Source organism: Cajanus cajan, chromosome 9 (assembly GCF_000230855.2).
Source record: "Cajanus cajan strain Asha chromosome 9, NIPB_CcT2T_4, whole genome shotgun sequence".
In the NCBI taxonomy this organism is placed as follows: domain Eukaryota; kingdom Viridiplantae; phylum Streptophyta; class Magnoliopsida; order Fabales; family Fabaceae; genus Cajanus; species Cajanus cajan.
In genome coordinates, this window is record NC_138525.1 from 20,231,155 (window position 1) to 20,242,913 (window position 11,759).

The 11,759-nt window shown below is 31.2% G+C and overlaps 1 protein-coding gene across 1 annotated transcript; it reads left to right on the forward strand.

The window, feature by feature from the left end:
* The first annotated feature begins 1,885 nt into the window (after nt 1-1,885).
* On the forward strand, nt 1,886-7,325 carry LOC109813833 (protein NETWORKED 4A). Its single transcript, XM_020378099.3, has 4 exons — nt 1,886-2,055; nt 2,826-2,884; nt 2,960-3,071; nt 5,203-7,325. The coding sequence occupies exons 2-4, from the start codon at nt 2,870-2,872 to the stop codon at nt 6,948-6,950; spliced, it is 1,875 nt and encodes a 624-aa protein (XP_020233688.1). The 5' UTR covers nt 1,886-2,055; nt 2,826-2,869; the 3' UTR covers nt 6,951-7,325.
* Nucleotides 7,326-11,759: the final 4,434 nt, after the last annotated feature.

Here is an 11,759-nt window from a genome sequence, read left to right on the forward strand (position 1 = left end):
TAATTTAAATACATCTTAATTTTATTGAAATTTAACATTAAAAAATTATAAAATATTGAATTTCTTAGAATTGCTTGAAAAAACTCACTGTTAAAGTAAAAATAGAGTAAAATTATTTAATGTTGATGTGGGACAATAGGAACCACGGGACACATATATTCACGCACTAAACAACTCTAAAGAATTGTTCCTATTCAAGATGCTCTCAAAAGCTAACTTTTCGAATATGTTCTAAATTAACACGGTCAAACATTTTTATGTCAAATTCATATTTTATCTTTCTTGGAAAATAAATAGGTCACATGTCGATTATTTAGTTCTTAAATATCAAATTTATAAAGATTTTTTATTTATTTATTTTTCTCTTGATAGTAAATACAATGATGTTATCACGTTGATTATGAAAGAATTATTAATGAAGGAAACGAAAAGTACAACCACAAAACTGACTTGTGGTAAGTAAATTATATTTTAACCTTTAAACATACTAAACATTTTCAACGGCAGGCAAATAAAACTTATCAACTTATAATATAATAATGAAGTTTTATTTTAAACTTATAATATAATAATATTTGCAATAGAAACAATTTCAGACTTTGGTACCATATCTTCTTGAGCCCTTTAATGTTAGTCGCAATGGTCATGAAAAGCCCCTGCCATTTTTGTGTGAAGACATTGGGTAGTCTTTTTTGTGTGAAGAAAAATAAAAGAATGCAATAAACATATGGTTTCTTATCATTCTTGTTTTTGTATACCAAATGTTTGATTTGTCTGTGCTTTCTATTTTCAAAGTTTTGTTTAGATTGACAAAATTGATTAAGCCGTGTGTTTCTCTTGTAAATGACAATTATATAACTCCTCCTAAGAAGACATCACATGTCCTCACTTGTTGAACTAAAAGTAGATGATTTGAAACTTCTCTTCCTTACACAAGTTTGTAAAACACATGGAAATATAAGAAAGATAGTTGAATCCATGGCCAAGTGAATGTATGCAATGGAGAAATGAAGAAAAAATCCAAAGAAGAACGTTAGTTTTAGAAAAAGGGATTGAACTAAAAAGTTAGATGATGCACTTGGATTTACATAACAACATACAACACTCCTTTTCGTGTGTGCCTTCTCACATCAAATGATTTATGACGTATCATATCATTTACATGTTGAATTGGAGCATAATCTTTTCCCCCTCATGTATCCACTATTTTTGTGCTCCTAGCTAAATTAAATAATCACACCGCGTTTGCTACAAAATCTTGAAAACTATGACCATCGGTTGCGCTCCTTCTCTACTTTTAATTAAGCCTATGGATATCAATCAAATCCAACTTTTTGTTTTGGTTACATTTTGGAGTAATGGTAGGTAGCTCAAAAAGACGATTTAAGGTCCCTTGTAATGGAACAAACGTGGCACACTGTAGATTCATTCATACTCGTATTTAATGATACTATTCCTAGCTAGTTTTCATTTTTATTTCAAGGCATGAATGGCACGATGCACATATTCTAATCGGGAATAAAGAAAAAGATGTATTACCAATTGTAACCTCCAAGAAGCAATTAAAAATAAGCAGAAAGTCCATTTTGCCCCGGGGAGAGAAAAAATGAAATACAGAAGCAATACGACATTTGCAATTGCAATAATTAATGATTGGGATATTTATGAAAAGCCAATAAATCTTTTTACAACAACCATTTGAAAATATTGCTAGGATCGGATCGTAATATTTCTTATTTATACAAAAGAGTAATAAATAAAGAAAAAATGTTATTTTTAGATCCTTGTTGTCTAATCAGGAATGATATATTGCAAGTTATAGTTAGGATAATTTATAATTAGATGATGTTGTAATTTTGCATAAGTATTAAAAAAAAAAAAGAGAAATAAAAGTGTATAAGAAGAAGGGTGGGTTTGAGAAAAGTTGTGAGATTAGTGGACAAGGGTTTCCTTTGGCGGCACTTTGTTTTGGCTTGAGTCCCCACTTTGCACTTCAAATATCTCTCTTTCTCTATTCTCAGATCCATTGCTTTCTCTCACCGCTTCTGCTCCCAAGTAAGAACCTTTCTTCTTCTTCTTCACTTCTTTCTATTCATTCATAACATATTTCTGCCATTACCATGTCTTTAATTTCATTCTGCTTCAATTTAATTATTTCTACGAAATTAAATCTCGGTTCTCAGGAGGAGGATTCTCCTTTTTCTCTCTATTCATTTCATCGTCATCTACCGCAACACCTAAATACTTTCTGGACTCATCGGAATATCGAATTACTCACTCTTTTTTCTTCTTCTAAATAAAACAAATTATTTTTGTCTTTTTGTCTTTTTTTTTTTTTTTTTTTTTTTTTTTTGCGTGTGCAATGCAAAATGCAACTACCACGTTTGTGTGAGGTGATTGCGCGACGCGTGGAGGAAGCTGTACCTTAGGCAAAACCAGTTGTCAGTGATATTAAGATAATATAAAAATTAAATAAAATAAAAAGGTCAAAATTTATGGCTATTTAATATTTAATTATTTTGGTTTTTAAATTTGTCCGCGCGCTACTCATGCTCTTGAGTCATGTCATGTGCATTGGTGGACTGTGCGTGTTGGTTTTCTCGCTTTGGGCCGGTCATGGGAGGGTGCAGGCCCACGTCAGTGGGGCCCATATCGGTGATAGTGTGGGGGAAATTGTAGCATTGAAATCCTAGTAGTACTATCATAATAAATATTTTGTTGCCATCTTTTTAGGGCATCTTCAGGCGTTACGCTATCTAATTATTCAACTTTGAATGCTAATATTGTTTATCCTTTCCTTTCTTTGGGCTTATTGTTGACAACAGTCTTTCACCACCACCAGCTAGCTAGCTAGCACTTGCTCCTGCAAATGGCGGCTTCTGGGGTAAGATTAGTGCTTTCGTTAACGCACATGATAATCGGGGGTGTGCTTTTTTATTTATTTTATTTTTATTTTCAGGTTCATTCTAGCAGGCAAATGAGGAGGTTGGAATCGAGGAAGTCACATTCTTGGTGGTGGGATAGTCACATCAGTCCTAAGAATTCCAAGTGGCTTTCAGAAAATCTTGAAGGTATGCAACGGTGTTATAGTTATATATTGTCATATTTGTCTTCTTTGCTTGATTCTTCTGTGTTGCAATATCAATTTGTTGAACACGAAAGCAAATAGAGTGCCAAACAAATATGCAACTTTTGCTTTGCTGCTCATGCATAACTGCATAAGTAGATAAATCGGAGTATAGTTATTCCACCCAATCTATTTACTACGTATATGCTTGGAAACAGGATAATCATTTAACTTGTGGTCTAGGTTATGATCAGGTCTTTGCGTTTGGCGCAACGCAACATTCCTTCCCCCCAATTAGGGCTGACCAAACACACTCTTAGGCTTATAACAAATTTTAAAGTGAGGCTTTTTTAAAATGAATAATAATATCTTTTGATAAAAAGTCAATGTTTTAGAGATGGATATTGAAAAAAATAATTATATTTGTATATCTTTTAGAGATGAGTCCTTTTAGAGTGAGCTTTTAAAAATACAAGAAGTTATTTTTGAATCATGAGTCTTGAAAAAATTATGTAAATATTAATGCAAAATAATTGTTTTTTTGAAGTAGCACAATGCAAGGCCTTTATGGGCCTCATTTTTGGGCCGGCCCCCAATGCATAACACAAAATCAGAACTATTTCTTTGAATATGCTCTGGGTCAGATGAATTGGCTAAGTGGAGATGGATGTCTTTAAGAGTTTGTTTAGATACAAATTTAGAAAAAAAAATTGGAGCTTATTTATTGGAAAGAGGTTTTTCTAGTAGAGAAACTTATATAAGCTTGTATCTAAACAAACTATAAGTCTTTTTATATTTTTTATACTTTTATTCAACCTATATAATTTTATAACACTGTTATACTTCTATCCTATACCCACAAAGTACCATTACCTGCCTAGTTGACAAGCTTTTCCACCGTCCTGCATGCTGTACATCAATCTGCCTAGTGAACATGTTATCAACTGGAAAGGTTACCAATATGACTAAAGTTCCGTAAAGCTCCTTTTCTTAGTTTATATGCTATATTCAAATTTATGCTAGGTTCTAATGTTTTATCATCTATGCATTCATTAGAAAAGCTAAAACATAAAATTGTGAAAACTTCTGAAAACTAATTATGTTTTGAATGATAACTCTTCAATAGCCCAACTTATATGTTTCTATCATTCTGAGTGGAGTTTGAAATAATTACTGTTTTTAAGGGATTTAACACCCCCAAGTGAGGGGATGCACTTTAGAAGAGAAAGTGTGGAGTTGTAACTGCTGATGGAAAAATCAGTGGAATAAATTTTAACGACTACATATTATTAGTTCATTATACATGTGTATGTATTTTATTATAATTATAATTATAATTATAATTTCAGCTATTGATTTTCTAATGAACTGTTATAATTCCACACTTTTTCCCTCTAGAGTGGTGTTCTTAATTTAGAGAAGTCAAATTCTTCAATAAGATAGCTATGGATGTTAATTATCTTTTTGTTCTGGTGAATGGAATGCTATTTTTCTTTAGTAGACCATTTTTCTCTACTTTCAGCTTTTTTCATCAAATATGCAACAAATACAAACTCATGCTTTTAATTAGGGGGCATTGGTTTCAAGGTTTAGATTTACATTCCTGTTGAGATGGGTATATAACATTCTTACAATTGTTTCAAGTTTTGTAAAAATATTCCCATCCAAAAATTTTTTCCAGGTATATGTTGAGTATTATTCCCACCAATTGTCATCCCCATTGAGAGGTGGATATAATTTATTCCTATGGGAATGGTTGAAGTAGCGGGTAGTTATAGTGGATAGTGGGGAAAAAAAGGAAATTTTATTTTTTAAGGGGTTGTTTTGGGTAATAAAATAATTACATATTCCTAGGAATATGCTTTAAGTGATACAAAGAACCAAACATGGTCATAATATATTTTCAGAGATATCATTCTCACTGATGCAACATTATTCCCTGAAACAAATGCAACCAGAAGATAATTACCCTTTCTTTATTCCCTCCATGCATGCACCTTTTGTCAAGCTGAAAGTTTCTTCAGAATTCTGTCTTCCACCCTTCAATGATATCCATTACTCATGCTCTGTATATGTCATTATCCTTTTTAATGATAATGTTGTTCAAGAAAATGACATGATATTCAATCTCTCAGAGATGGACCGGAATGTGAAGCGAATGTTGAAGCTGATAGAAGAGGACGCAGACTCATTTGCTAAAAAAGCTGAGATGTATTATCAGAAGAGGCCAGATTTGATTGCTCTGGTTGAGGAGTTTTACCGTGGTTACCGGGCTCTGGCTGAACGTTATGATCATGTGACAGGAGAATTGCGGAAGAATATACCCTCTGATCTCCAATCCCAAGGTTCAGGCATTTCAGATGCTGGCTCTGAACCATCCTCCACCTGGCCCTCTCCAACTCCAAGGAAGGGGGGTCGCCTTAAATCTAGTAACCGAGCTGCTGGGTTTGATTTCTTTCTAGGCTCTAGTGGAAATGGTTCTGATGTATACCAAAAAGATGGAGATGAGTCCTCTACTTTGACAGATTCTGAGGAGGAATCTGATGATTCGTCAGTTAATAATTATTCAGGCTTCTCAAGGAATGGTAGTAGTGATCTGGGGATGAACAGAAGAATAATGGAGTTGGAAACTGAGCTCCGTGAGGTAAAAGAAAAGCTATGGATGCAGGAAGAGGACCATGCAGAGGTTTCATCTAGGGGAGCAAGAAATGAGAATAGTGAAGATGTTGTCACCAAAATTAATGCATATGAACAAGAACTGATGACTGTAAATGAGAAGTTAAGGCTCTCAGAAGAAGAAATTACTAAGCTGAAGATTGAGCTTCAAAAATACAGATTCTTTGATAAAGAAAATTTGGAGGCTGGTTTTGAGTTATCATCAACTAAAGAACATATCAATGATGGAGTGGAAGCCCTGGAAGACAGGACTATAGAGGTTGAAGGAAGTACTGATGGTGTGGACAAGGCATTGTTTAAGCCAAATGGTGAGATCGAGTCACTTGGAATGGAGCTAAGACTAACCAAAGAAAATCTCAAAGCTTCAGAAACACAAATTACTTCACTGAAATTTGAGGCCAATAAATCATCTGAAAGAATTCAGAAGTTGCAGGATCAGCTTGACTTGGCTCGTAAAGATATTGCTATTTGGAAAACCAAATTCAATAGTGAGAAAAGAGAGAGCACAAAACTCCACGAAAGACTTGCAAGGTTAAAGACTAGTCTATCAGATCGTGATCACGAGATCAGGGATTTGAAAACAGCAGTATCTGATGCTGAGCAGAAAATCTTCCCGGAGAAATCTCAGTTGAAGTCTGAAATGTCTAGGTTGCTGGAGGAACGAACTCATTTGGAAGAGCAGATCAGAGAATGGGAATGTCGAGGGCGTTCATTTGAAGAGGAGATCAGAAAGATCCAGTCTGAAAAAATAGAGATGGAGGAGGCATTCAAGAGTGAGATTCAACTGCTAAAGACAGACATTGAGCAGAGAGAGAACAACATAAAGGATCTTAACATAAGCCTTGATACTTTAAATCTAGAGAAAGATAATCTCCGTGTAGAAGTTGGTTCACTGAAGGAAGAGGTGAACTCCAAAGATGGTAGGATTGAACACCTGAACAGCCATTTGAACCAGCTGCACATGGAGCATGTACAACTGATTGCTGGAATGGAGGAGGCACATAAACAAGTGGAAGAACTAAAATCAAAAGCTAAGCAACTTGAGGAAGAGGTCGAGAGGCAAAAAACTGTGATCACAGAAGGAGCAGAAGAGAAACGTGAGGTCATAAGGCAGCTATGTTTCTCACTGGAGCACTATAGAGATGGCTATAATATGCTTCGGCAGCATGTTATGGGGCACAAACGGGTTCCAGTTTTGGCTGCCTAGTTAATAAATTTGAGCTTGATCTTGTACATTGTTTTGGCTATCTTAATTTCTCTGCCTGGGATGTTTTCCTGATGTTATGGATTGGTTCTAGTGTACATGAGTCAAGGTTATGTGTATTAATTAGTACGGACAAGTGACGACCATGTTTACATGGTTTAATTTACACTCTGGCTTGTTAGCTATACTTCTAAACATATACTGATGCCATTGCCAAGTGTCATCCGATTCTAGTAAGAAGCTGTGCAAAGGAACCCTTCCTTAAGGGCTCACGAGAGATTCAAAATTTGCCTTGTTTGGTCTAATGGTCTGATGTGAATGGTTGTGCAACCTTTTTATGGCTTTCTCTTGCAGTAAATATATAATGCTTTTGGTGAATGTAGTTTCAATTTTCTTTTGGCTTATGCCAGCTCTTAAAAGAAAGGGAAGCGTTATTTTTTTTTGGTTAAGTTTAATTTTAAACTAAAAGTTTGAAATTTAAAACGTTACTTCAATCCAAAGATGTGATATATTTCATAAAGTAAGCATATATTTTTTATCATTTAAAATTTGAAAAATAACGCTTTAGTGAATTTGAATGTAAAACGCAACTCCAAGTCTTCATTTCTGCCTAAAATCACAAGTCTGATGGAAGGAAATGAATTACAAATTTATGATTCCCTTTTGTACAAACAATAAATCCGTTTCTAAAATTACCTAAAGGCTTATTATATTAAAATCATCATTTTTAATGAAATTACATACTTATTTTTATGAAATATACGTTTATATTTAAAATACTTACAGCAGTTAAACTTTGAACGACAATTGTTTTAGTTGGTTAATTTATTTTTTTCGTTGAATCTTTTGAAAACGTGAATATTGAAATGGCACGACAAAAGCACTCGAGACTAAATTATGAAGATAAACTATAATCGTGGTTTCACATTAATTTATGGGTTTATTTACGTAAAGTAAAAAATACAACTACAACTATCTGGATTTGTGAATATTAATAATAGAGAGAACAGCACACCATGTTCACCCTGATTAAGAACAAATACTGAATTAACAAAATGAGTGGGATCTTATTGTATAATGATTTTAATATAATTGTTATGAGGGGTGCTGACAGATACTTTGTAAAATATTAGTCACTACAAAGTGATAAATTAGGACCCACTTGTTGAACATTTCATTTATGATAATGACATAGCTTTTTGAATTCGTTGTTACAATCATGACAAAGTAAGTTACTAAGCTCTCTCTCTTAGAAGTTTGAAGGTTGAATTAGTCTTGCATTGCTAGCTGAAACACACCGTCTACTCACTTCATGGGCTTGGGCTGTGCCATTTTTAAATTTTTACATTAATTTCACTTTTCTAAAACAAAACAGGAAGGTTTTTATATCTACGGTTACGACTAGAACTAAGTTAGACTAGATTATTTATAATTTAGTAGGCGTGAATTTAATTTTCACTGAAAATACATATCCCAAATATAATTTATTTAGACATTTTCTAATATTTGGTTAGAACTACAATCTCAAATACCTACTTTATAATAATTTAACACTAATAAAAAATAAAAGTAAAAATATTAAATTTTATAAAAATAAAATATAATTTATTTATGATATAAACATATTTTTAATATCTAATATAAAATTTTAAATGATAATTTTTTTTAAAATATTTTATAATAAAAATTATAAATAGAACATAAATCTTACGAATTTTACTAATTTAATTTTTTAATCAACCAAAGATAAATATATATGCTACACAATTTATTTTATCAAAAATTAATTTTTAAATATATTATATTATATATGTAAGTATTTAAAAAAATTGATTCATTATTAAGGAGTATTATTCGTCACATATAAAAACTAATCTCCTTCAAAAATTTGAAAAATATTAAATAAATACACATCTCTTCCAAACTTAAATTTTATATATACGATAAATTAAACATATATAATTTTATTTTATTAGAATATAATTTTTTATTTTTTTTAAAATATACTATTTTTGAATAAAAAAATATTATATAAAATTATAAAATGGTAGTGGACTACACCTAGATCCGTCTTTGACCATGACTAACCAAGGTGTTAAATGAAGTGGACATGCTAACTAATAGGAATAGAATTGGACACGTAGAATAATTATGTACCATATAATTGTACGCACTAGCATTTGTTATGCATTAGTAATGTCTTGCTGTGTTTTATGCTAGAAAATCATGTGTGCATAATGAGGTTGAATGTTTCAGCTCCAAATAAGATAGTGGATTATACATATTTACCATTAAAAAGATAATTGAATGTTAAATAGTTATTGTTGTTATAACTATGCGAAAATAATAACCATATATTTTAATTTTAATTTTCAGTTCTTTTCAAGCCAAAATGATGAATTGAATTAGGCTCGAATATTTGTGATAGAAAATGAATTTGTTTTTGTCATTGTGGCCGTGGGCTCGCATGGTGACTAAAGCTAAAAAAAATAAAATAAAATAAGTGAGCATATCCCTACCAAGGCCTTTGAAAACCTTATGAAGTGTGTGGATTTTACAACCATGAGACAATTAAAACATTGATGGGTCATGCATATATATACTATCCAGCTAAATGGTGAAGAAATTTTCTTAGACAGTGATCATGACAAGAACATCAAACAACATATTATTAACATTGAAATGAAGAGGATAACATCAACACTATCATACATGTATACAATGCACACTTACCAAGTGGCGAGTCTATAAAAAAAAAAAAAAAAAAGGTTCTTAAAAAATGCAATATTTAGTGAAATTAATGGAACATAATTCGTATGTCTATAAAGAGGGGTTTAACACGTGTCTTTATAGCTAGAGATGCTATATTCATATTTTGTGTGTGTAAATAATATAGTGAGTAATTTTTTTATTATAAATTTATGATAAATTCTCATATCATTTTAAAATATGAGTTTAGTCGTATTTGAATACGCAACAAACTAATTTATCATTACAATGGAACACAGTGTATATTGAATAATGCGCTATGTCAAACTGTACTAGTTTATTTGTTGCATAGATAATATCGCATTAATTAGGATCTAAGCTTGAATGAAACTTTGATAGCAATTGTGGTCCGTTCCAATTTAAAATTGAAGGGATATCACTCAACTAAAAGTCTCTGTTATTATTTTATCTTATACAATGCAAATTCAAGCTGTCGGCCGGAATTCATTTAATTTTGATGGTCAAACAATAATGAATTGTAGAATTATATAAAAGATACAAAATTTTGTTCTATTTTTCATTTTATATAATTTTAATGAAACATTACTATTTGTTTTGATCTAACATTTTTATATTAGGATTCTGATCCCAAATCAATAGACTAATGGAGTGATAATTAACTAATTATAAAGTAGAGAATAGATTAAAAAAGTGATAATATATATATATATATATATATATATATATATATATATAAAATACGATAATATCATATATTTTCTTAATAAAGATGCAATAAAGTATAATTTCTTTGCATCAAATCAGTATTTATTGGAGTAAAATAATATCTCTTGTGATACCAAACTTTGATCATTATTAATAAACAAATATTAAATTACTTGTACTAATAACATTTAATAAAAATATCATTTTTATAAGCATGAAAATGTCTCATTTTAATTCTTAAATTAAAATAAAAAACTTTGATTATAAAATTATAAACAAAATTATCTTGAACAATCACTATCGTGATTGTCTCTATCATTCTTGTCATTGTCACCTTATTGCAATTATTGCAGGTATTATCATTGTGTTTACTTTGATGGAGATAATGATAATAAACAAAGATAATAGTGATGATGATAATACTGAATGCCATAACAATATTGATAGTGACAATAATAATAAAAAAAATTATACTAATAAGTTTTTGTAATTTTTAATTTAAGTTGTGTATATTAAGGTTGTTATTCCAATATTAAAATGTGAGTGAAACATTTTCTATACGCATTAGAAATAGTTGAGTGGCATAAGGTAGGTGACCAACTAGGTTTGTCATCCAACGAGAATGGCTCTAAGTTGGTAATCGACGGGCTCAAAAATTGGAGCACATGACATGACCATGTGTGGAAAACTAATTAAACAAAAAAATTATTGGAATTTAGATCAATTCATCCACTATAACATCAAGAATGAAAATCTTGAACCATTTATTTGTAATTATATAATGCACGCACTACAAGCATTATTTTAAATTTATCATTTTTCTATAATTAATATCATTTGACTTTTTATACATGTGTGTGCATTAGATTTTTATTTTATTTTATGCAATACCCGGTGACCAAGCCCCCTAAGCTGTATTGTATTTTTAAGTGAAGAAGTATAAGATTTTGTATATAAGTTTTTAGCATAATATTGAAGAGTTGATTTTGCACTGACATATAGCATGACGTGGGGCAATGTAATTTTATAAAAATACTAAGTAATGAGTGGTGGTTGGTATTGTATTGTGGTTCAATTGAAATTGGATGTGGCATAGATGTTGGAAAGGTGACTTTTTGTTTGAGTTAGGTGTGTTTGGTCTTTTTGTGTGGTAGTAGGTGAACCAGCTTCAAAAGTGACAAATCACTATACTTCGGTTCAGATTTCAATTTGGATATATATGGACTTTGAAACTTAATTAAACTCCCTTATTCAAACTTTATTCATAATTGTGCAATTAGTTCTCAATATTGGTCATTATCTATTGAGTTAATATTGTTTTCTTGCTTCCAATTGTTTCCATCTTTACTCTTGAATCTCCCTTAAAGTCAAGACTCT

Coding starts and splice junctions, on each gene's coding strand:
- LOC109813833 (XM_020378099.3), top strand. Junction 3,072..5,202: donor GCTTTCAGAAAATCTTGAAG/GTATGCAACGGT, acceptor TCAATCTCTCAG/AGATGGACCGGAATGTGAAG.